The sequence below is a fragment of the Trichogramma pretiosum genome, unplaced genomic scaffold (genome assembly GCF_000599845.2).
Source record: "Trichogramma pretiosum strain Unisexual culture from Peru unplaced genomic scaffold, Tpre_2.0 scaffold125, whole genome shotgun sequence".
Classification (NCBI taxonomy): Eukaryota; Metazoa; Arthropoda; class Insecta; order Hymenoptera; family Trichogrammatidae; genus Trichogramma; species Trichogramma pretiosum.
Window position 1 is genome coordinate 199,781 of NW_019640812.1, and position 25,408 is coordinate 225,188.

General features: G+C 39.2%; 6 protein-coding genes across 9 annotated transcripts; 3 read left to right on the forward strand and 3 right to left on the reverse strand.

Moving 5' to 3' along the window:
- The first annotated feature begins 538 nt into the window (after window positions 1-538).
- On the forward strand, window positions 539-9,838 carry LOC106655699 (eyes absent homolog 2). Of its 2 annotated transcripts, none has more exons than XM_023461422.1 (9): window positions 539-1,163; window positions 4,806-5,074; window positions 6,113-6,284; window positions 6,368-6,551; window positions 6,632-6,767; window positions 7,065-7,148; window positions 7,650-7,987; window positions 8,055-8,544; window positions 8,707-9,838. In XM_023461422.1, exons 2-9 carry the CDS (start codon window positions 4,963-4,965, stop codon window positions 8,886-8,888), a joined length of 1,698 nt encoding a protein of 565 aa, XP_023317190.1. In that variant the 5' UTR covers window positions 539-1,163; window positions 4,806-4,962; the 3' UTR covers window positions 8,889-9,838. The 2 variants fall into 2 exon arrangements, with proteins under 2 accessions (XP_023317190.1, XP_014231703.1); XM_014376217.2 differs by having other exon boundaries at window positions 6,116-6,284.
- Window positions 9,839-10,007: 169 nt separating this feature from the next.
- LOC106655690 (cathepsin L) lies at window positions 10,008-13,139 on the reverse strand. 3 transcript variants are annotated; one of them, XM_014376204.2, is made up of 13 exons: window positions 13,044-13,139; window positions 12,687-12,775; window positions 12,559-12,611; window positions 12,316-12,468; window positions 12,076-12,248; window positions 11,887-11,991; window positions 11,656-11,815; window positions 11,393-11,585; window positions 11,089-11,309; window positions 10,926-11,026; window positions 10,724-10,855; window positions 10,461-10,650; window positions 10,008-10,391 (listed from the first exon to the last, which is right to left on the reverse strand). In XM_014376204.2, exons 2-13 carry the CDS (start codon window positions 12,695-12,697, stop codon window positions 10,204-10,206), a joined length of 1,680 nt encoding a protein of 559 aa, XP_014231690.1. In that variant the 5' UTR covers window positions 12,698-12,775; window positions 13,044-13,139; the 3' UTR covers window positions 10,008-10,203. The 3 variants fall into 3 exon arrangements, with proteins under 3 accessions (XP_014231690.1, XP_014231692.1, XP_014231691.1); XM_014376206.2 differs by lacking the exon at window positions 12,687-12,775 and having other exon boundaries at window positions 12,559-12,623; window positions 13,044-13,135; XM_014376205.1 differs by lacking the exon at window positions 12,687-12,775 and having other exon boundaries at window positions 13,044-13,127.
- Window positions 13,140-13,464: 325 nt separating this feature from the next.
- LOC106655691 (electron transfer flavoprotein regulatory factor 1) lies at window positions 13,465-14,541 on the forward strand. The gene is made up of 2 exons (XM_014376207.2): window positions 13,465-14,059; window positions 14,262-14,541. The coding sequence occupies exons 1-2, from the start codon at window positions 14,021-14,023 to the stop codon at window positions 14,478-14,480; spliced, it is 258 nt and encodes an 85-aa protein (XP_014231693.1). The 5' UTR covers window positions 13,465-14,020; the 3' UTR covers window positions 14,481-14,541.
- Window positions 14,542-14,684: 143 nt separating this feature from the next.
- On the forward strand, window positions 14,685-15,788 carry LOC106655717 (trafficking protein particle complex subunit 2-like protein). Its single transcript, XM_014376241.2, has 5 exons — window positions 14,685-14,929; window positions 15,086-15,258; window positions 15,330-15,417; window positions 15,503-15,582; window positions 15,651-15,788. The coding sequence occupies exons 1-5, from the start codon at window positions 14,897-14,899 to the stop codon at window positions 15,685-15,687; spliced, it is 411 nt and encodes a 136-aa protein (XP_014231727.1). The 5' UTR covers window positions 14,685-14,896; the 3' UTR covers window positions 15,688-15,788.
- A 415-nt stretch (window positions 15,789-16,203) lies between these two features.
- Window positions 16,204-16,772, reverse strand: LOC106655671. Its single transcript, XM_014376186.1, has 2 exons — window positions 16,589-16,772; window positions 16,204-16,401 (listed from the first exon to the last, which is right to left on the reverse strand). Exons 1-2 carry the CDS (start codon window positions 16,763-16,765, stop codon window positions 16,204-16,206), a joined length of 375 nt encoding a protein of 124 aa, XP_014231672.1. The 5' UTR covers window positions 16,766-16,772.
- A 716-nt stretch (window positions 16,773-17,488) lies between these two features.
- On the reverse strand, window positions 17,489-24,766 carry LOC106655778 (vesicular inhibitory amino acid transporter). The gene is made up of 5 exons (XM_014376334.1): window positions 24,296-24,766; window positions 23,393-23,674; window positions 23,167-23,296; window positions 22,753-23,091; window positions 17,489-21,586 (listed from the first exon to the last, which is right to left on the reverse strand). The coding sequence occupies exons 2-5, from the start codon at window positions 23,659-23,661 to the stop codon at window positions 20,741-20,743; spliced, it is 1,584 nt and encodes a 527-aa protein (XP_014231820.1). The 5' UTR covers window positions 23,662-23,674; window positions 24,296-24,766; the 3' UTR covers window positions 17,489-20,740.
- Between the last annotated feature and the right edge of the window lie 642 nt (window positions 24,767-25,408).

The following is a 25,408-nucleotide window of genomic DNA, read 5'->3' on the forward strand; positions in this document are numbered from 1 at the left end:
ATCCAGCAACAATCCCCTTTCATCACGGAACAACGGCAACGAGAGAGAGAGAGAAGAGCCCGTGTACGTATATGCTCTCTAATTAAGCGGCTTCTGTGTGTTTATAGCATACACACAAGCGTGCAGTACATGGCATACGTCATAACCGGATTGTGTGTACACGCATGCTACATACATCCAGGCCACACAGTCGGAAACGTACGGAGCACGCTATAACGTAATATACGGGCAGGCACTTCGCTCCGTAAGGACGTCAAGGATCCGTCTGTACGTATATACACATACCTTTTTGCAGTACAGCAGCTAAGCACCACCACCACCACCACCACCACGTGATCCATGATGGGGCGGGGGTGGTACTGCTGCTACTGCTGCTGCTGCTGACTGATGGTGGTAGTGGCAGCGGCGGCACGGCGCGAGGACGCCAGCCACCAGCAGCAGCCTATGGACGGCCTGCAGCAGCAGCAGCGAGCGAGAGAGAGAGAGAGAGACTCGTGGAGTGTGTGTACATACGTGCCTGGCGAGCGGCGGCGCGAGAGGCAATCGCAAGCAGAGCTCCACAGGCTGCTGCAGTATCAGCATCTCGTTTCATACACGGTGACAAAATATACGACGCATCCTTCGACACAGAGACTCCGAATTTTGCCTTCCCAGCGACGTTTCTTTTCCCCTTTTTTTGTTTTTCTCGCTTTCCTCGTAGCTCTCGATGCCGTGCACGCGTCTGTCATGTAAAAGTCTTGGCTTCCGTTGATCGTGCGCCGAGAAAGAGACAAAGAGTGAGAGAGAGACACGCGAGTGATAGAGCGAAGAAGTAATTAGAGCCAAGTGTTTATTATGTTCGAGTGAGCGAGGTGCACGAATATTCCGTGCGACGATTTCAATACACGATCACGCAGTGCTGTGTGCGGAGGAGCTTGTGCGTGTGCAGCAGAGAGAGAGAGAAAAAGAGTGTGCGGGGCAACGGCGCCAGTGCCAGTGAAGTGCCGTGCAGCGTGAACAAAACGATTTCAAAGCCGAAGATTAAAGTATTTGCAGCGACTGCTCCAAGATTTTTTTGCGCCACGCGAAGAGTCACCGGCTCCGGATATTTACCCCCTTTTGCTTGGGCTCCATCGGCCAAGTGCTTTTCATGCCTAAGAAAGCGTGCGTCTGCTCTCTCGAGTGTGAGTATTGTCATTGAGTACGCGTAATTGCCTACCGACCCTTGTGCACAATTTGCCATTATTATACATTCAAATTCATCAGCGTATCTCAACCCTCGCCGACGAGTGTGAACGCAAAAATGAATCAATCAATTTTCAATCGTATTTTGTCAATCGCGTCTCAAAACGCATATCGTATGTCTTACAAATTAAATACACACATGTCTCGGTCGCGCACCCTCCAATTTTTACGCGCTGCACATACGCTCGAGAACGTGTTATATGGATGCGAGGAGCGAGTTAGCGCGAGTTACACCGGACGCCGCAAAGTACGGCACAACGAGTTCCCGAAGGAGCATATACACGCCGCGCTGATATCCGTATCAGTGCAGCGGCGACCTGCATACGTGTCGCACGGCACGAGATGCAGAGTAAAAATAAATGAAGCCGGTGTAGCGTATATACGACGCGCCTCGCAGGTGCCATTAAACTCCTTGAATAAACTTGGTAATTTGCATCCTAGATGTGCCGCTGCAGCTACGCTCTGTATCTATTTGCGTGCGGGCGTACAACAACATAATATATATCGTGTATATATGTGTTGGACGGGCGGATATAGTTGCCTCGAATTCGCGCCTTGCGCACCGCGTACATATAGCTATAAGGACGCAGATAGTGTCAGAAGCCATAAATGTCATCGAACATTTGGTGCGTAGCACCTCTCCTCTTTCGCCTTATGCGTTCTATGTATATTACACGTACCCCTTTCAGAGAAATTTTCGGGAACGAAACAAAAAATAATAAAAACTTGGTACGGCTCGTTAAATTGCCTATAGAAATACGATCCCACGCGTGGAACGCGTTACACCTTCGATCGAAATGAATTTTTTCTCGCGTACGTACCGAGCGCGATTTTATAAATTTTTTTTATTATACGATGAAAAAAGAACGTCGTGCTCTCGAGAGCCCTTTAGCGAGAGAAGCCGGCATCGCGTGCATACTCTCCTTTACTGTTCCGATAAAAGAAATCATAAGCGCTTTGATTCGCGCAACGGCCACGATATTACGTCACTCTGTTTGTTAACTCGGACTCTACTCGACTCGTGCAGAATGCCAATACAAGTCGCCTCCCCCCAGCTCTTCTGACAAAACAAAAGTCCGTTTCTCGGTAACTCGCTTGGCTGTGTGTGTGTGTGTGCTTTTTAATTGCTTTTGTCGAAGCCGAGCTGTATATTTGATTTGTAACTTTTATCGCGACGTGCAACGGATCGCAAACTTCGGGAGAATATTTTCGGCCTCTGGCATTCGCTCCTCTCGTGTTACGCGCCCGAGTCGACCCGAAAGTTCGCGCCCTTTTCCTTCAGTTTTGGATATGGATTAAAAACCCAATGATGGATATCCATTAGCGCGACATTTTCGTTACTCACCGGATGTCATTGACCTTAATGGTTGGACAGCAAGTACGCACGTAGCTACTGTACAGGTCATCGGGATTTTCTTCGGAGCATCTGCCGCTAACTGTTGGCTCTTATCGCAGCGACATACTCCACGCACATACAGCCATTAGACTGGACACACACGAGCATGAGCCAAAAATTTACCGAGCCATTGACATTTTCCCATACAGACATAATGTGTGAAAATTACAGCTGCAAAACCAATGAACACATCACAACTGTTAGCATTTACAGGAGACTTTTTAGCACCATGTAATGTATTTCCCATCGAATTAAAACTTTGACTTGTGCCACACAGCAGCCGTAGACAGCGTATGCTATGTCGTACGAGCATAATTTATAAAGCTGCGCTTCGACGCGTTCGCTCGTCTTCTATATTAATTCACTTCGTTAGCCGGCTAATGTATTTTAATTGACGCGTGCTGCCGAAGGCGAATGCCGCACATGTACACAATAGAGAAGTGTCAGCTTGTGTCTGTGTATAGCGTATACTGCAGCACTCGCACACAGACGTCTGCGCTACAGGCGTCAAGGTACATACAGCCGCAGCACATCCCGTCATTTGTATGCAGCGATTAATTGTGCCTAAAGTCGATCATCGGCTGCGCTTCTTCCCTCGCGGAGGCGATCAATTTTTCCATGTATATTAAACAGGCAGCGATGTACACGAAAACTTGTACGCGCCGTAAAGGTTGATATACCCGCGAACGATAATCCGATTACGTATACACGACGACGACGACAATCGGTTTTGCGGCTTTTAAAACTTGAAGCTCGGCTGAGTGGCTTAACGAGATTACGCACATAAGCGCGACAATTCGTTTGTCTTTTTCGTAACTTTTTGCGTCCGCTGTATACACGTGCTCCAATATTATGCACTCGCGGCGCGCATGCATATTATAAAAGTTGAAATTCAATCGGGAGATTATGAAATTTTCTATATCGCGAAACTTGAGGTGCCTGTATACACACACACGTGCATCTGTAAAAATAAGAAATAATCGACGTGTCTTAGAGCCGAGACACTCGCATAAGTCAGCTGTGACAAGAGTAACGCAATAACGAAACGTTTCTCACAAGTATATCGTTACCTGGACTACATTTTTTCAAGTGCAGCGCAAAAAGTTATCTCGACTGGGAGCTTGGACTGCATAACTATGCATCGTACGATCGAGTCTTCTTTTACTTTTCTTTCGCTGGAAATGAAAAGCCCGCAGTATTCAGAAAATGTTTGTATACATGGTATTTTTCGTTTTAGCGCGAACGATTACGCTTACTCGACTTTTTTTCTTCTTCTTATCTCTCGAGATGTATGCGTGTGCTTTTTTTCTCTCGACTTTATGTCATTGTCAAGACTCCTTCGCTAGCGATTTTTACTGCGATTCAATTCGACGCTGTACAATAATCATGCTTATACATTCGAGATTTCCGTACGCCAAAATGTGGCGCGTGTACACAAATTTGCTTCGAATTAAAAAGTGCTCAAGCAAGCGTACCGTGACTCTTTCGAGGGTTGTTCTTGCGAATACAATCCCCATCGCACCTTGCGCGTCCGCCGCCATGAATTCGAGTTTCCATTCTACGTATATAGTCCGCTCAATGTACGTTATATGAAGTTTAAGACGTGCACAACGCGAACAAGTCAACGAAGAAGAAGGAAGAATAAGGGCGGAGTCCTTGCCCTACACACGCGCGAGCTGCGATGCACAGGTATATAAGTCAAGCTCTGTTTGTTGCACCTATATTACCAAGGCGGGCGAGATAGTGACTTGGCAACGGGGGCCTCTGTTATATGCGTCGTGCAACTCGCACAGTACGTGTGCGTCCAGTACCTAGGGCCCCTCCTCGCGCATTGGCTCGTGTGCAGGACGCACCGATCACGCCTTCCGATTCGTGTGTACCTGTATATGCAACGCGCTCGCCCGCGTCTGCATCTGTGCGATGTATGCCACCGTCCCCTCCAGCACCTTCCTTATTATACGTGCAGCGTGCGTATCTTGTTTACCAACACTCACGTACGCGTGCTGATCTCGTATGAATTTGACCGGAAACCAATAATATTGTATGGTTTCAGTGCTGTGTATGCAACGGGACGACGACGTTTTCGGGCCTCTTTAATTTTATCTCAAGTTTTAATAACATTGATTCGGTTACAAAATGTTACCATGAGAAAATAATATTTAAATATTTGCCTCTTGATTTACAGCTGGACCGCCCAAGACCATCGCGAGGCTCTAAGACGTTAAAATCTAGCGATTATCAACGCCGTTGCTCGCTCCTCGTTTTCATTCCTTCCTTCCTTTCTTCCTTTCTTTCCTTCCTTCGAGCCTATCGTCGTCACTCTGTCTTAGAGGCCAAGTGATATGTTAACTGAAGACAATGACCCGACCAAGCTAGCTGGGGTCTTAGACAATACCGGCAGCGTCTCTTCTTCGTCCGAGAGCTCGATTCAGCAGTCTCGTGCCTCCAACAATGGTAAGCTCGCACCGCCTTGTTATCCAATGTACTTACAGTATAAATCATTCCCTACTTGCATTTTGCGACCTTCATTTGTCATTGTATAATACAATTAATATAATAATATAATGCAACAAAAATGCACCTTGCACGATAATTTCTTCCACGTGTTACTGAATAATAAGGAACAAATTTTCTTCCTTTTTTTTTCAAATAGTATGGCTTTATACGGGAAGATGAATATTTTTTAATCAACGCACATTTTCTGAATCATGTCCTCCAGTGACTCGAATTACCTCAAAATTTGTTATGTGACACACTAGACCTGTATGAATGTAACTAACTTTACTTACTTACTTACGGGTACGACAAATTGACGTGCTAAGCATCTAGCGGCGACGCGTCTATACTTCACTTATAAAAATGTGCTGTGGAATCTGCTTATTATATCCTCGTACGGTTAATATGTCCAAAACACTCGATCGGTAAACATTTACATTAGTATTGAATTCGGCCTCCATTTATAAACTGACCAACAGACAAGAATGTTTCACCATGAATAAAAGAAAATATTTATTAATCGAAAATGAGCTTAATTTATTCAAACGTTACGATAGTGAATGTTCATCATTAAGTCTATGTCAAACGGGTGTGAAACTTGGTATCCCGTGAACAACCGTTGCGGCAAGGGCCTTGTTAGATTATTATTACAAAAAGGTGATTTAAAAAATGCTGTAATTGATATTAAAAATAAAAAGGAATGGCAAAGATCTAGACGTTGAAAAAATATTGAAAAAATAGTTCGTGAGTATCCGCGATAAAGACGCAAGAGTTAATGGTCTTATAATGAAACAAAAAGCAGGAAAACCTTTTCTTCTCCGTCTATTGAGTTTATTGAGTTTCCTTCCTGCTCCTTGGCGACGATGTAAATCATAAGAATAAATTGAAAGTCGATCCACGATCTCTCCACTCAACTACTACAATAACACTATTACAAAAACGATAAAAAAACACGAAGCAAAGAGATATCTAAGAGAAATGTTGACGTGTCGAAAGCAGAAGCCGAGGTCAAGAACGAGATACAAGACTGCCCAGACGCCGAGAGCGTGCCCGGTGGCGAGCTCTACATCGACGAGAACGCCGACGAGAAGGAGCACGAGTACGCCGATCCGATGGACAAAGTGGACTACGGCTCGGCCGTCTACAATCCCACGCACTTTTATCCAAGGTCAGTACACAAACAGCCGATCAGAAGAGCAATACAGTTTCCGTGAAAAATTGACACTTGGTTTTTTGTTGTCACCACTTCAGCATATACAATTCGCCGTCGTGCGGCGGCATAGCCGGCGCCAAAGGCTCGTCCGCGCTGCCGAGCTCGTATCTGAGCTCCTACACGGCGCCGAGCTCGATGACGCAGTACTCCACGTACGGCGGCTACAACAGCGGCTCCACGGGCTTCACCGGCGTACCCCAGAACATATCCACGGCTTCCCAGGTGCAGCAGTCGACTATTTTCATCCTACCTCTTTCTCGATCGAAACCAATAAATGCAATCGTTATTTTACTTTGATGCAGAAGCTCGATTACACTGCCTACAGTACGTCGCTCTACAGCAACGACAGGGTTCCGCTGCAGTATCCAGGATATTACTCGGTGCCGGGATACCACACGTCGCCGGCCTCCTTCAACATAAGTAATTTAAATTTCGTCGGTGAGTACGAGTACACAGACTTTTCTTTTTTTTCTCCGCAATTAGCGCGTTATACTTATTGTATGATCGCCCGCGACTTTGATCGCGGTTTAGACGACGCGAGCAGCTTTATATAATGAATCGGTTAATTCGAAGTCTAGACTGACTCGATGCGTCGCAATGCGTGGCTTACACATAAGACAATAAAGACATTTGACGCGGCAACTTTGCTGGATATTGAATATTTTTTACGACTTTTCAGTTTTCGTAGTTATTATCGAGTGATGCATTTTTATTTTTATTTTGTCCCCCCTTCAGACTCAAGCAAATCAGCCCTGACGTTGGACGGAGCGCCTCACGATTCGAACGACCTGACCGCGAGAGACGCCGCTGGCATCGAAGGTATATTACATTCATCTATATTATTTTCTTCCTTTCTGAACGGGCAAATAAAATTTTGCAAAAATCGTGTACTGTATGAAATCGAAAACGAAACTGCAGATCGCCATTAATGACAAAAATTGACTCTGTTCCTATTTCAATGCACGCCGACGATCAAAACAAAGTCGGATTATGCTCTCGGTCGAACGGGATTTATACGAGTAGAATAAATATCGGGTGCATAAAAAGCTGCATCGAAGCCGCTATATAATAACACCGAAAAGCGCCGAGTTTGCAGTAATGAAAATTCAAGCTTGCGACTGGCAATACAATACTCTCTCGCTCGGCATTCCACTCTCTCTCTCTCTCTCTCCGTCTTTTTCTGCTTCTCTCTTTAACGCGCACAAAACGACAAAAAAAGTACGAGCGTCGAGCCGCGGGTGTGCTTGGGTCATTCACACTCTCGCGCGAGCCGTCGTCCGATCATGATCGTATCAGCCTGTGACTCGACCACTTCGACAGGTTTAGGCGGGGTCGGCCACGGCGGAGGCGGCAAGGCCTGCAAACGCGGACGCCGACAGGCCAACAGTCAGCTCGGCGCCGGGGGCGGCGGCCTGAACAGCGGCAGCAACGTCCTGCCCGGGGGACAGTCGGCCGCGGCGGACACGACGGCACCGGGCCCCGATCGCATATTCATCTGGGACCTCGACGAGACCATCATACTCTATCACAGCCTGATGACGGGCGCCTACGCGCAGGCCCACAACAAGGACCCCAATGTCCTGGCCACGCTGGCCTACAGGCTCGAGGGCATGATCGTCGCCCTCACCGACGAGCACTTCTTTCTGCACGATATCGAGGTGAGCAAAAATTGGAATTTCAATGGGAAAATTTGAACGAATTAATACAATTGCGTACGTCCGGCAGAGCTTGCGCACGCAGGACTGCGAGCAGGCGCACATCGACGACGTGGCCTCGGACGACAACGGCCAGGACCTGAGCAGCTACAACTTCGGCAGCGACGGCTTCAGCTGCGACACGAGCTCGAACGGCGGCGCCGGTGGGGGCGGCATCTGCATGCCCGGCGGGGTGCGCGGCGGCGTCGACTGGATGCGAAAGCTGGCCTTTCGCTATCGCAAGATCAAGGAGACCTACACGTCGCATCGCAACAACGTCGGGGCCCTGCTGGGGGCCAACAGGCGCGAGCAGTGGCTGAGTCTGCGCGCCGAGATCGAGGCCCAGACCGACAGCTGGCTCACTCTCGCCCTCAAGTGTCTCAACATCATCGCCAAGAGGCCCGACAGCACCAACGTCCTCGTGACGAGCGACCAGCTCATCGTGACCCTCGGCAAAGTCCTCGTCTGCGGCCTCGGCGGTATCTTCGGCATCGAGAATATCTACTCGGCTTCTAAAACCGGTTGGTATATGTTGCCTTATTCGTCTGTGCTATCGAGACTCGCCGATTCTTATCTGAACCAGTGATCGCTTGCAAGAGAGATGCGTCCGAGAGATATAAACGCGTGTTTGTGTGCCGTGAATGCGGAATTTCTCGTAAACTAATTTTTCTCCCTTTTGCCAGGCAAAGACAGCATCTTCAACAAGGTGAAGGCGCGCTACGGCCGCAGCTGCACCTACGTCGTCATCGGTGACGGCGCCGAGGAGGAGACCGTGGCCAAGGCGCACATGCTGCCCTTCTGGAGGATCAAGGGCCACTCGGACATCAGGGCGCTCTACAACGCCCTCGAGATGGACTATCTGTAACGCGCCTCGCTTTCGCCAACGACTAAATCTATTATACCGCTCGAGATCATTCGATTCGTAAAGTACAAAGAAGTAGAATATTTTTTAAGGCCAAGAGATTGTTTTTACTTAAAAATTTTTCCACGCGACGTTGTACAAAATTAAGGGGATTTCGAGACATCTTTACGAGTTAATTCAATTTTAGCTTTTAGTATAATGAAAGTATATATGGATAAAGTTCGGAGCTTGAACGAATGTTGGCCGATTAACTGAATCGAGAAATGAAAGTAGCGAAGAATCAAAACTATTTTCGCCGTTAAACTTTAAACTTTACATTACTGTTCATTTAATTAATTTATCAAGTTAATTTTATCGTAAAAAAAGAAAAATTAGAATGTAAGGTATCATCCTCTGTACAGACAGATAAGACCAAATATGAAAGTAAATATGAAAGTAAAACTTAAAATAACGGAAAATTTAATGAAACGTTCATATTATCGAGATGAATTGTTTTCTGAACCGAACGTAAGATTGAATTACGCGAGCTTTTTTTATTACTTATATACGAATGTTTCAATGATGAGAGAAAGAAATTGTGACTAATGAATGTGAAAATCTCGCGAACTTACGTAAGTGTGCGTGTACTTAAGTATAACAGCAAAAGATCGTTTTAATCTAAAACTACTATTTTATCTGTGCAATCGTGCGCTCTATGATGAGAAAAAAAATGACCTAACGTCTCTGTGATTTTAAGATAAAAATGAATTCATATTTATGCTGCTTTCTTTTGCGGTAAAAAAAATTAAGCTCACTCAACAATATTATTTATGAATTAAATATTTAAGATCTAAATATATTTTCCTGCAAATAACCACGTCGAGCAACTAGTCGAACGTATGCAAGAATTACTTCCTTCGAAAATGAATTTAAAAAACTGTTCAAATTATCGTAAAAATATTGTGCACTTTATACAATTTACTTCTGAGAAATAAAAGTTTTATTCGTAAAAATGTAAAATAAAATTTATTATTGTAAACGATTTGCAAGAAGAATATTATACATTTATGGCAAAACTATCATAAAAAGATTTTTTTCTAAATCAATGGGTTTTCATTAATTCAAATAAATGTTTCCAAAAAATATAATTTTATACTTAAAAATATTGTATTTCGATGTTTTACAAACTTAGTACAAGAAAATATTTTGATATTTAGTCATCAAGTCTTTTTATTGAATCAATAACTATGATTCATAGCCGTTTATAACTGTAATATCACGTAGTTTTAGGATAATTTAAACTTCATTTTCTTTAGAGATTCATCGTGATGTTCAGGAACTATGCCGCAATAGCATACGTGGGTGCTGTCAGAACACCACAATTATTATCTTTTTGAGCCATTAATATGTAACCGTCGTTACCCCAGTAATTGGACCAAGAATTTTTAACAAGCCAATATCCTTTTCCATTCATCGTTCCATATCCAACGGCTAAGACAGCATGATCCAGTGACATTTCGGTATTTCCTAATCACAAAATGTTAATTAGATTTCAAAAATAAATTGAAATATTCAAAGAAGATAAATTGTCATTACCGCATGATGGTTCGTAGTAAACACCATTCGAATAGAATGAAAACGTTTTATGAGAGGCGTCAATTGCGACAGAAATGGGACCGTGCTTGAAGATTGCCAGTTTCATGGCATCAATATCTCCAGTTTTAACATTTACGAAGCCCTTCAATTTTGCGATTTGAGTCACATTTTTAACGTGACAGTATCCATCCTAGAAATATTATTTGAACGTTAAAAAGTATTTGATATTTTAAAAAACTACATTTGTTACATTAAATATTAACCTGGCCAAGATAACCACCGTATTCTTCTTCCGTTGGTAATCCTCCATGTTTTATTATCCACTGGTAGGAGCGGAAATCTTCACCTCCGTCACATCCATTATTACCAAAGCCCCACGAGCAATCAATAAGAGCCTGAATTACAAGAATAATGTTAGAATAACAAAACAGTTTAATTTAATGAAACGAAACGATAGATAATTACCTGTTGTGAAAGTCTTACTAATTTTTTGTACTTCATATAGTAAGCTCCTTCAACTGCTCCAGTTGTACCGAAACTCCAGCAGGATCCACAGACAGATTGATCTAATAGAAAAGTAATTATTATAAAAAAAATTCTCTCAACAAATGATCAAATATTTACGTACCTTTAACGGGTGTAACTGCGCCATATAATCTCCAATCAAAGCTTTCTGGAACATCATTTTTCTCTTTTTCAACGTCATGGGGGAACGGCAGTCCTCCATTATCACCGTGCTCGGTGTATTGTTTTCCACGCAAAACTTTTAATTCGGCATCAGAGCGATCGGCTAACTGATTTACATCTAATGTGAAACCCAAATTAGCTCGATTCAAAGAATGAATATATCTAAATAATAACATTTCAATGAGTAATGAGTTGGAGCGTTTCAATTCATTTCGTGTAAATTTCATTAAAATGTACAACTTTACCTGAGATTATGTTTAAAATGTTCTCTTCTTGTTTTGTGTTCTACTTCATGGGCATAAGCTTTCTTATGTAGACTCTTATAGCGATCGAAAGCTAAATCAACATGATCTTGATGATTATGGACAAATTCTTTAATGGGATTGAAAGTATAAATGCGATGTTCTCCTGGTCCAGGAAAACTTATACAAGAGGAATCTGTTTAGGAAATATTTCAAATTAAAATTTTAAAAATATACGAGTTCTACAAATAAATTACGATATTTACTTTGTTCTACTTCAAATACTTCAGAGCTAGGAGTTTCAGAAGAAAACCAGTCATATTCCAAGTAGTAGTGATCATAATGGGATCCTAAGAGAGTATTGAAACCCTTCATCTCATAGCGTACTGGAACTACTTCTTTCATTGGAGGTGAAGAAGAAGATTTCTAATAAAAATGTTCATTAGATGATTGATTTTTATGTTGAATAATTTAACAAATACAAAATTAAATTTTACTTTATAACGAATCCACAAAGTGTATTTATTAGTTTTTTCACCAATAGTTTCAACAAGGCGCCATTTTTCACACTCAACTCCATTTATCATATCGGATCCAATACACTGTAAAAAAAGAACAATTGAAAATAGCGACAATGTTAAAATTTATTTTTATTAATTTGCTGTATTCAAAATAGTAAAAAATACCTGCATTCCCGTTGTGTCAGGTATTATAGTTTGAGGTGTAATTTTCTGTTCATATGTTCCATTTACTTGTAAACAAGTTTCCTGATTCTCTGCTTCTTCAGTAGTAATTGGAGCAATTTTAATACTAGATCCGTAAGAACCCTCAGTTGAAAGTTGGTAGGTCTTGACCATACCTAAAATTAAAAATAATAGTTAATTTATTTAAAAAAAGTCATTTCAGCTAAAATAATGGATATTTACCTCCATAATAATCTATTCTACTTCTGCCTCCTTTGCCATCATACCAAGCATAAAAAGGCTCTCTAATTTCAGCATATGGAATATATAATGATCCTTTGGCAGTGTAAGCATTGCTGAAAATTGGTGCTTGAACTGGATTTGCAGAACAATATCCTAAAGTATAAACAATATGCTATGTAGTATATTAACTAATTTATATTAGATTGATAATCTCAGTGTTTATTTTTAAAATTTTAAACTTACCGCACAGCAACAGAATACAGATAAAGGTAAGAGTATTCATCTTTATTCTGCTTCTGAAAAGAAATCTGTATGATTAATTTGATAACTTTTGACCTTAATCGAAACTGCTATCAGTTATAATAACATACATAATAAACATAGGTCAGTGATAATCACTGCATTGTGGATCATTTCTGAGTTATTAAGAATGATGCAATGTCTTTCAAATTCTGAGAAACTAAAGAAAATTCTTAAGGCTTGAGCATCATAAACATATATTATCAGTAGTGATTCACATTAAATGTTTACAAATATTTTAATAACGATGTATAAAAAATCTTATTAAAAAAAGGATTTTTTAATGTACATACATTATTTAGATTATAGGGAAACAACAGTGTCTGATGAAAGATGCGAAATTGGCGATTTTAAAAAACTCAGCGAGAAACTTGAATATATAATTTGCATGATCAAATTTTTAAAAGAAAAAAGATTGTATTACATACCTCTGGAAAAACTTCAAGAGAAGCACCGAACGATGCGTTGTAACGTTCTTACAACGACTGACCGACGTCGCATAAATATAATATATCGAGCTGCAAGCGCAAAGCAGTGGCTTTATTCTTTTGTGTCGATTGTCGACGTGCGGGATCAAAGATCCAAACAACAACAACTGCTACTCTATCTTTGTCTTTCTCACTCCCTCTATCTTTCTATCTCACTCTATATACTCGTCTTTGTCTATTCACTTACTAATGTGCCACGGATATCATTTCTCGAGGGCCAGTTTCAACTCACAGTCTGTCTGTCCCTGTCTCTCTTTTTGCGCATAAATGAATGAATCAGTAACTGAATGACTGTGCGGGTTTGATTGTTTACGTTTTGTACATTTAACATCGCACTGCATCTGCAGTTTTAAATGTAACATTAAGTTGATACGCGTAAGGTAACGCCGCTGCCGGCAAATCGGTGAAATTGTTAACTAAGTTTTCAACTTTTATACATACAACATCACAATCACTTCACTTGAAAATGAAATTTTTATGCGAAAAACGCAATTTACGCTTTAAATTATCGAGCAAAGTTGAAAATATAATTGTAACGTTGTTAAATAGAAAACAAAAACGAATCAATCAATAATCGCATTGCAGTGAAACAAAAAAATGATGGAAAATTAAATTTATCGATGAAAAAAAAAATTGAATACGTTTTATGAATGTAATAGAAATGATGATTTCATTGACTTTTAAAGCCCGCACAGCACAGCTGATCAAAATGATTTTACGTAATTACAATATTTTATGTGTATAAACTGTCTCTGTTGAGTTTGCATAATTCATGGATGAGTATAAGATACCGATTGATTATTACAGTTTGTTACTAAATCGTCGCGGACGGAGGGTATGATTTTCTCTAATAAAAATAATCGCAGCTAAAAGACTTTGGTTTAAAAAAAGGATAAACCTGTTGATATGAAAGTTCAATGGCTTTAAGAAGCAAAGTTATTAATCTGTACAAAACCGTAAGTGATTTATACACCGTAATTGATTAAGAAAAACAAGTCCAAATTTCCTAATATTTTTTTTACATAAGAAAATATAGTTTTTTATGATAAAAAGGTGGCTCATTCAATTCTCATTAAACATAATTTATTTAATCCGATAACATAACCAATTCATTACAGATAACTTGTCTCTTATAACGCATTATGCCATTTATTGCAGCTACTCTACATGGGTCGAGATTATCCCCAGGGCTACGATTATTTTCGAGACAAGCTAAGAAAAGCTTTCGATAAGAATCGCCACGAAACTGACCCAACTCAAATAAAAAAGATGATAGTTCATGGTAACTATGTCATAAGGGAGCTGCAAGCTCTTTATATGTTGAAGAAGTACCGAACGATGAAAAAAAGATATTATGACGAATCGCCGAAATTATGAGAGCGTAAATAAAATTCGGAAAATTTGTGATAATTTTACCGCAAGGAATTTGACGATTGAAGTTTTATAGTCGATATAAGACAATATTTTGTAAATAATTTTTGTTGTCGAAAAATAAATAAATATTTTTTCATAGAATGTAATAAGTATCTTATTTTCCTCTATCTGAACGATTCAAATTACCCCAAAGTTAATCATTGTCGAGTTTTAACTAATGGAACTCGTTGAAAGTATTTAACGTTTTCTACATCAAACTACAATTAGTACCTAAAGATTAACCGTGTCTGCTAGGCTGCACTTTGCAGTGCTGTGAATTGTGATGTAAATATAACCTAAAAGTTAAATTGAAATGTCATATGTGACATGAATACACCGAGCTAACACTTTTTAAGTTATTGATTAATTGATTAATAACCATGGCTGTTTGTGTAGCTGTCATAGGAAAGGATGTGAGTTTTTTGTTTGAAAATCGAGTCAATTCTTTAAGGATTAAATTTAGTCTATGATTCTTGGAATTTAGTTGTAGCATAACGACGATAAAACATTAAAAAGTATGAACTGTATTGTTTCGAATTTAATTTTAAAAAGTTTATGTTTTTGTTTAGAATTCTCCAAAGTATATTAAGTGTGTGGACGAGACAAATGCCCTTCAGTTTCATTACAAAGTACACACATCAATTGATATTGTTGAAGAAAAATTAAACATTGGAACTAAAACTGTAGCTGATAATAAAGAACTATTTTTGGGAATGCTTTACTCAACAGAAGAATATAAAATGTAAGTAAGAAATTTACACAATTTCATACTACAAATATTCAGTTATTATGCAATCTTTAAAATTATTACAGTTTTGGATACGCAACAAATACTAAGATCAAGTTTATTATAGTATTACAATCTTCAAATGCAACTCTAAGAGATAACGAAGTGAGAATGGTAAGTTCTATGAAATAATTCTCATAGGTTTGAAGAAATTTAAATTTATCCAAATGTGTACTCATCTCTCATTAATGAATTTTAGATGTTTAGAAAATTACACATCGCTTATGCTAACGTTGTAAGTGATCCTTTCTACATTCCAGGAGATCAAATTAAATCCAAGTATGTTTTTTTTTATTAAACTTTTCTTTAATCAATTGTTCATACATTTTATGAAATTAATTTTCTAGGACTTTTGACTCTGCTGTGAGTGAAATTATGAGTTAGCTGGAGTGTCAGTCATTCAATCTATACTTTCTATTAAAAGAGTTATATTGATACATGTAAAGTATTTGTATATTATTCCCAGTATATTATTGAAAATCTAAGTTAAGTTCTTTTTATTTATCTTATAAGATTTTATTTTTCGTGTGAAGAAGTTAATTTTACTTCATTTTTTATTAGATTATCTAAAATAAAATATAATATTTTTTAATAAATTTTTGTGCAATTTTTATTTTATGATGTGAGTGAAATTTGCTAAAATCATATTTAATATAATTCAAAGTTATCATTTTATAGTAATTTAAAACTTTTTTTGAATTGGTAGCAATAAGGTGCAAAATTATAAGAAAAGTATATTTTTTAAAGTCAAATTTATTTTAAGCTTTCAAAGATAATGAAAAAGTACATTTATAATTTAAAAACATTTTAATTATTAATATGAAATTCAATTTTTAAAGTACAAAAAGTTTCTTTTGTAAAACATGTTAATTTTAAAGCAGAAGAATATGTTAATTGTAATTAGTATCTTTGACCTTGATATTTATAATTATTCGGATTGAGTTGTTCTGATCTATTATTGATGTTGTCCTGGGTAGGTTGATACAAACGATTGTTCTTGTTCAGCTGATTGGCTCTATTGTCGATGGCATTTTGGTCCCTTGCAGAATTTTGGTACTGCTGTTGGTATTGATAATTTTGTCCTTGACGATCGGCCATCTGAAGAAAAACCAATGTTCACAAATATAGTCATTTGTTATCCCAATTTCAATAAAACCAAAATTGAAGTTAATCGCGTACAATTTCAAGCTTTATATCAATATAAAATGTGCTATATATCTCAGTAAAAGTAAAACCTAATCGACTGAAATAAAATGTACTCATTGAAAAATCGAATAGAACTTACTTTTGCAAGAACGAAGAGGTGACTGCGTATCGGATGAGAATAAAGCTCAAAGCTGCGAATATATCGATGATGGTCGGAGAAGTGTTGTGCAAGTCCAGGATAACGCCCGTATTTATAGGACGAGCGTGACTCTTTTTTGCCCCTCCAAAAGACCCGCGCGTACACGCAGTTGGCCATATTTACGCTCGCTGCGTAGCGATCGAACGTGTACGATTTTTTGGTGTCAAAGAGCAGAGCTTACAAAGTAATTATGCTTTTTTTCTAAAACTTTGAAAATTGATAGATTTTCAAAAATATTAATGCACTAGCTTACGATTAAAAATACTAAAAAAGGAACAAAGCTTTATCGGATAAGTCTATGCAATTTCAGGGCTTATTTTCCGCTTGGTTGCTTTATCCAAAATCCCCATGGTGCGTAATGTTCTCCATTTTCTTCTTTCAACTCGCCTCGAAAAACTTTTATTCTCACTCGTGGCACTAACATAAAAAAATATCGATAAAAGAATGAATTTTTTAATATCTTCGAGAAAAATTGATATTTTTATAAATTCTACCTTCGCTCAAATTTTCTTCTTCGCTCGAGACCGAATTTTCCTCGCTTTGCGCATTGACCATCGCGTTGATCACGACGAAGCTAAAATAAAAAACAAGTAGTCTCCTCATGTTGTCCACAAAAATCTGAGCGCTTGCCATATCGACGGCTCTCCTTTTATAGACTGCCATTGATTATCGAAAAATGGAGCGTGACCGTGGTCGATTTCTTTGTCACCCATCAGGTGCGTCGATCTCGCCTCTGCACGCTTTTACTATTCGAGAAAGTTTGACCAGATCTCGATTGATATGATTTTAAAATAGGTAAGTTATGATGGAATAAAGCAAATCAATGCAACTCACAGGAGATAAAATTTCAGTTATATATTTTGTTTCAATTTTTTTCACTTCTTTTTAATATGGAAATCCCGTTACAGTAAATCGTACGTTTGATAAATAACGCCTATTACAATAATATATGCAACATTTGTTTAACACTGAGATGTAATTAATATAATATCGAATTTGTCAACTATTCTGAAAAGGCTTTTTTCAAGTTCGTGTGCGGTTTAAACATATTACATACCACGATCGTGTCGCATATTTTTGCTCTTTTCAACGATTATCATCATTCTTGAATGCGAAAAAAAATTTGAAAATTTACCGATCTACGCCAAATTGAATATGTATTTGCACGTGGACTCGTGTCAGCCAGCCGCACGAGAATCAGAGATTATATCGAACCATCCTCGGGCTGATTTTTCGTTTTTATCATTGTGGTTTTTTAAATCGATGAGCTACCGTAATTTTTATATGATTTGTGTTACACATTCGGTTGTCGTATTCTATAATTTTAATCCTTTTTTCCTTTTAACTTGTGTACATATATAATAATTTTCTGTCATATTTATAATATGTTGCAACTGAAATATATATAATTCTATTTATTTATTCTTTTTTTCATATGTATACACGCATATATATCGAGATTTTATTTACACATAATCGTGTGTATAGACGCAATATGGTTACATATTACAATCTTTGGAAGACATACGTTTGTTTGTGTATATTTATATATAAGTTAAATCTGAGCTTTCGAAGCGATATGCGAATCGCATAATGCGATTCGATTTGTATAATGGGTAATACTCGAAACTGTGGTATATTACAAGATTCGGAGATTATGTTTTTCTCACGTTCGCAACAATCATCGCCATTAAAATTTTGATTTTGATAAATATCAAGACCCTAAAAATTTCAATAATATGTAATCTCTCTGACGACTTTTCATAAGCGATTCTCTCAAAGAATAGATTATATGTAATATTTTTATACATAGACTATTATCTCAATGCAGGAGAAAAAATTTGAACTACTAACAAATCTCGCGTGTAAAGCGTCAAAAAATTCACCTGATGTTTCTGGCTTAATTTAACAATTGTAATTTTTAATACAGTTATAAGTTACAATACAAAAACTCGGAAGACGTTCGATCATAAATATTTTTAATTATTTGTCATCACATTTTTATACTGTATATTGTCAATTTGAAAAGTTTCCATTTGATAAAGAAACGAAATTCTTTCGCATCGATCCATGGGATTCACATAGGGTGAATTCCACCGCCAGCTGTCTCGAACAAACAATCATAAAATTCTTCGAAGTCGTGCACGATTAACAAGTGATTTTTTTGTAATACTATATACCATAAACTATATAACTGGAAACAGAAAAACAATCCTATCTCCTTTTCCTTTGTCTTAACATACGTTATCCACGCGTTTACGATACCGGATACTTCCGATCGAACAAAAATCCCCGCGTCGCTCGTGTTCGAACATCGTTTACAAACTCCTCGAGCCGAGCCGGTGATTGATATTTTTTTTTATTTCTTGTTTTGTTTTGGAAGACATCGATATAAGTGTACATGATATAGAGAGAGAAAGCAATGCAGTCTCATTATTTTCTTATTGTCCGACACGTTTTATAGTATTTTGACATTTTATAATATAATACGGCTATTGCTGATTTTTTTTTAAAATACTCGCGTCGTGATTACCCTTGGTTTGCAAACAACTGGAAGACATACGGATTACAGGTAATATAATTATATCAACGTCACGCAAAAATCAACGAGCTTAACTTTGATTTATCGATTGCGCATATTTTTGTGTGCATCTTTTTTTAATATAATATGGATATTAATTTTACGTCGAAGATAAAAATCTCCGTGGAAGACGTTCGTTACAATTGAGCCGAACGAGACATGCCCATTCGGTTAAGTACAATACACTGTAAGTTTTTAACTTTTTCATCATATCTTAAAAATAGATAATACTGTTTGCATTTTTGATCGAAATTTCGCGAAAATTATAGAAAATTAATCTATATAAAAAACTAAATAAATTATACTATTAAGTATAATACATACACTGAAAACATATCAAAGATAAATTCAGGAAGGTATATGCCCTCAATATTTTTTCAATGTGTTTTCACAAAAAAAAGATCTTCCTATAAATCACAGATTTTCTTAAGAAAGTTAATAGACTTAATTTAACTAACTTAATTTTTTTACCCGAAAATATATAAAATACATACGTTTAATTATTACTTAAAAATATTATACTGAATAAAAATGTATGTAATAATGAATAAATAATGAATAAAAAGATTTGTATCAAAGCAGTCCCATCTACCGATTAACAAAAATTCACATTTCGTTCAAACTTTTTATCTCATATCTCGTTGACTCTCTTCTCTTTCAAAACGTACGCAGTTTCAAGCATGGTACAGTTAAAGTTGATTCCCACGCAAAATATTTTTGTTCAGTTATTTTTTTCTACGTATTGAACAAACTCCATGTGCACTCAATGACACGACGAAGATAAAAAAAATAAAAACAATAACAACGAATAAAAAATATCTCGTGGCTCTCATTCTCACTTGTGCTATTGACGATTTTTCAGCTTTAACCGAATTTTTCGCTCACTCGCTTGACTGCAATTTTCGAGTTTTAGTAATGTAAAATTAGGATACATATAGTTTATATAGATAATTCATTTTATGAATTGACTCATTTGCTTATTGTTTCATTGGAAGACTTCTTGTTTCGAGCTTGTAAACGCCACACGCAGTATAATACATTTTATTACTGATCTAGGTCTTACTAGTAAATTGATATATTTTTTTAATCACCAACAGTTCGTTATTTTTATCACTTTGAAAATTCATACTATATATAATATAGAGCGGTTAACATATCGACACGAGCAGTACATAGTCAAGTCCGTACATCAAAAGACATAAATCGGACTTTGGAAGACATGAGATTTACCGAATCAGCGATCAATCGAACGAATACGGATTAAGCTCAAAATTCAAGCTATATTCAAATACGTTTGTTATAAATCGACCAATAAAAGGCATTCGTGCAAAACTGGTCGTTAACGATTCTCATTTAGTGAAATCATGAAAAAATACGCACGTATGAGGAAGCTGAGTAAATTGCAGTCGAGCGAGGCGCGATCGTAAGAACTAATTTGTTCGTATATTCATGCGTAAGTGAGTCGCGCGAAATAATCCCAAGCGGGCAATAAGGTAATAAGCTTGATTTGCCTAAAACGGCAAACCGATCTCGAAGGCCTTGATGAGGGCTTTGCCGGAATCGAAGACGCCGATTATGCCGAAGAGCACGCCGAGAAAGATGACGAAGCAGTCGTAGAGCTTCTCGCCCTGCTCCATGCTGTTGCCCTTGAGCTTGAGATGGAAGTAGCAGGGCCAGATGAAGGAGAGCATGGTGCCGGTGAAGCTGCCGATGAAGCCCATGAGTATGCTGAAGTGCGGTATGAAGATGGCCATGAGTATGGTGAAGACGATGACGCCGACGCGCCAGGCCAGGCCCCAGACCTTGAGCTCGCGATCGAGCGTCCAGATGGTCGGGAAGGGCGTCTTGGGCTTGCCCCGGAACAGGGCCCGCTCGAGCAGCTCGCAGGCGGCGTAGTACGGCAGCGGATAGGACAGCAGGGCCTTGACCACGAGGCAGAGGTTCACCAGGCCCTTGAAGCCCGCCGAGTGCAGATTGTTCGTGATCACCTGCTGCGTGTCGTACTGAAAGGTGAGAAAGCAGACGTAGCCGAAGATGGACTTGAAGGCTGCCGCGGCGATGTGGCTCCAGTCAAGCATCCACGTGAACTTGCTCCGGTCGATCATGTTGCCCTCGAGGGTCGGCAGGAAGATCTGCGACGTGTAGCTGAAGACGATCACGCCCAGCGAGATCGGGAACGTCTCCATGTTGATGCTCCACTTGACCTTGGACCAGCCCCAGTCGCCGATCTCGAGGATGCAGTAGCCGATGATCACGGCGTTGATGAACAGATGCGACATCGTGCACCAGAAGCTCAGCACCGACACGTGATGCAGCGACTTGAGGAAGCCCAGCGGTATCAGGAAGATGCCGATCAGCTGCGACAGATTCGACAAATCGATTACGTCACTTTAAAAGGTCCACTGGCAATAGCTCAACCTCACCCATTCGTAACCCAAGAATGTTTTGGAAATAAATCTGAATTTACATTGAATACATTTATCAACAAGCTTTTTACGTTTGTTCGATAAATTTTACGGGAGCTAAGAAACTAGATCATATAAAAAAAGATTTTGTTTTCAATTATGGAAAATTGAACTTACATTAAACTTAATTCGTCGTATGATAAATTAGAAAAAATAAATTAAATTTCTTTCTCTTATTTACGAATTCTGAAAATAGCAGTTTTCAGCATGTTTTACGCATGTCTTTTCGAACAAAAAAATTGGGTTCGTTTCTCGGAAAACGTAAGCGAAATTCTCTTTTTTACGCTGGCCTCCGATGGAAAAAATATCTTTCGAAATTGAACTATTTGAAATAATGATTTCCATCATTATCGATCTGTAAAAGAATCTTAAAATCAATTCCGATTGATAGTAAAACCAGACATAAAAATTAAAGTAACAAATATTGGATTTTATTTTTACGGGATTTTTACACGAAATCTTCGTTAAAAATCAATCTAAGGATTGATTTATTTGTATACATAAAATACACAAAAATCCAGAAAAATGTAGTTAAATAAATCATTTTCAATTCAAAAATGAACCAAAGAGATTTAATTCTACAATCCAATAAAAAAATTATGATAGGGAATGAATGTTTTCATACTGATACTTTTTGTTAATGCTCAAAACTATTCATGAAATTTCCACGATTAGTAATGCCAAACTCTCCACCAATACATGGAGAGAGCCTTTATTTGTTAATCTGCAAGTGTCAAAGTGTTGTTATTACATTCAAATTCACGAAATCAATGCAACTGTAGTTTTATATTTAAAATAATATAATAAGCACATTAAAATTTGTTAGAAGTAACGATAAGGACGAAGAAAGTTTTTGTAACGTATATGAATCGGCTTTCACGTACAAGAAATAAAATTCACTGTGATCTGAATCAATTTTATGTAAATTTAGTGTAAAATTAATGTTAGTTGATTAAAATCACATAAATTTAAAAATTTTTATTTGGTATTAAATTTATGTACGTGGAGGAAAAAAACTTGCTCCACTTTTACACAAATTCGAACGTCAATGCTCTCACCATCATCCAGCTGCGCGCGTCAATCGCACCCTCGGGAAAGCTGCCGATCATGAGGTCGCCGCACACCACCACGTACAGTATGCAGGTCATGAGCAGCTCGATGATCTGGGCTATGTTGACGACGCGGGCGCCCACCCGCGGCCCGAAGCACTCCTTGGCGATGGCCACGTACGAGTCGCGCACCCGGACGCGCTGACCCGTCGCCGGGTCCAGCTCGTACAGGCACTCGACGAGGATCTTGCCGGTGTAGCAGCAGATGTGCGCCACCCCGATCATGGCGAAGATCGCCCAGTAGCCGCCGCGCAGCACCGCAAACGGCAGCGACACGATGAACATACCCTGCGTCATAGCCGCCCGAGGTCATTTTTTTACAATGGATTTTTGTTTAAAGCGTGCGATTCACGAGATCTTTACCTGGATCGCGTTGGTGACGTTCCAAGCAGCCTGCCATTCATCAATTTTTACGGACGTGTCGAATTCACCGCCACCGCCTCCGTCGAATTCGCTGCAACTGCTCGTCATGCTCGCTTGTCTCACTTGATCGCTGTTGTCGACGACAAATTTAAATCATGGTCATTTAGCACAGGTACAAGCGCATTTTCAATGCGAATAAATCTTAAAAAAAAACTTGAAAGCTTACCCGTTTCTTTGATAGCTGAAGGACTCCTCGGCCATCGTCACGTGCTTCTCGCCGTAAGTGTTGGTCGTGCCATCGTTGAGCGTCTGCATCTCGGCGGCCTCGCCAGAGCCCGCCGCCGGCTGCTGTCCGTAACCATCGGCGTTTTGATTGGGTCCACGGATCAGCTCCATACACGGACTGTTCTCCGGCCAGAGGGCCTTGACCGTCTCCCAGGCGACGTTCAACGTCGCTTGGGCCGACGGTATGAATGTACCGCGGAAGGAAGCCATCGCTGGCCTTGGACTGGAACAAACGATCGTTTCGAGTCATGATTATCCTGAATTTTCACTCTCTCTCTTTTTTATTGCATCACATTTTTAAGGATGAACGCGAGCGAATGAGTCACGTGTTTGGGTTCGGATGGATCGATAAATTTTAAATTACAACATTTAGCCTGGAGCTTGCGAAAAAGCTCTCGAAACTATAAATTAAACCCCTAGGCTTGAAAAAGTTCGATCAGAAACTGTAATAAACGCGCGTGCAAGGTTGCAGTTTTACCAACGTGGTCCCTCGCTCCATTTACCAAAAAAGAAGGGGGGCGAGAGAAAATACAAACGATTTGTCGCGCTCACTTTCTCCAACCGACCGACCGACCGACCGACTAACTGACTGACGTATCATCCCTCCTCGGAAACAGCTTCTCAGACCAACAAGTACCTATATCTATATATGCATGAGAAGATGTAGTCCAACGATCACTTCCTCGCCTCTGTGTACTTGTCAAAGCTCTCTATATTCAGCACGACGATTGTAATGCACAAACTCGCCCCCTCAAACGCGAAGAAAAAGAAAAAATGAAACTGGTCTTATCGAACGACTGAATGTTGGGGTGGGTATCGCTGATCTCAGGGAATAGAAACTTACGCTTATTCGATAATTAGTCCTCCTTTTCTCCCTCTGTCCGTTCGTGTGTGTTTGTGTATGGATGTTCGTACGTGTGAGGAATCGATCGCTCGCTCCACGCTCCGTGAGCGCTCCGTGAGCTTTCACTACCACTACTACTTTGTACTATCGCTATCCTCTCTGTGAAGCTTTACTGGCGAACTTGGCACATTACTATTTTTTTTTAGAGCTCAACTCATTCGATTTAGGCCGAGATCCTACGGCGATCTTGCGTTAACCCACTTGAAGATGGCTTATTTTTTATTATTACTTTTAATTTGTACTTTTTTTTATTTTATATTTTTTAATCAAACGACTGGTCGACTTTGAAGCGTGGCATTGGATGAATGGCAGGCTGCTGCGAAGAAAAATAAACGACGAAGGGCCAAGAGCCCGAAATTAAAAAGGGATCGCGACGATGAGGATACGCGCGTCGAGGAGGAAGCGACTCAAGCAACCCCCCGAGCTCGACTGCTTTACAACCGCGAGAGTGTACGTACGCGCGCGCGCCTCATCGATTTTCGACCCATTTCGGGGGATGCGCGCCGCGCGCGAGCTTTCGCGCGTGCTGCCTATACCCACCAACGAGACGACGAGGGATGCAGGCGCCGTCGGATCGCGAGCCTGCGCGTTTCCGCCGCTCGGATCCTCCGTGTCGATCGACAAACTCGGCTCTGCGACCATTTCGAGAGTGTGTACATATTTCAAGATTAAAGCATTATTTTCCTTTGAATTTCATGTTTTTATTTAAATTATATTTGAAATTTTCTCACAATATTTTATAATCTTCTCCTTAAAATAAATAAACTCACTCTTTTCTTCTATACATAAACATTTTCTTTAATATAAACGAGACAACCACTTGCCGCAAAAAACAACGAGAAACAAATTGATAATAATATTAAAATCATATCGTACAAACCCATTTCAAAAAAGATAAATTGATTATAATAAATGAATTCATTGTAACAATTTTATGCCTATACTTACAGCATTAATGACATCATTTCAACAATCTTAAAACTTAGTTAATTTTCATTTGTATAGTTCATCATTCACCACGCACCATAGATCATTCTTCGCATTTTAACTAAT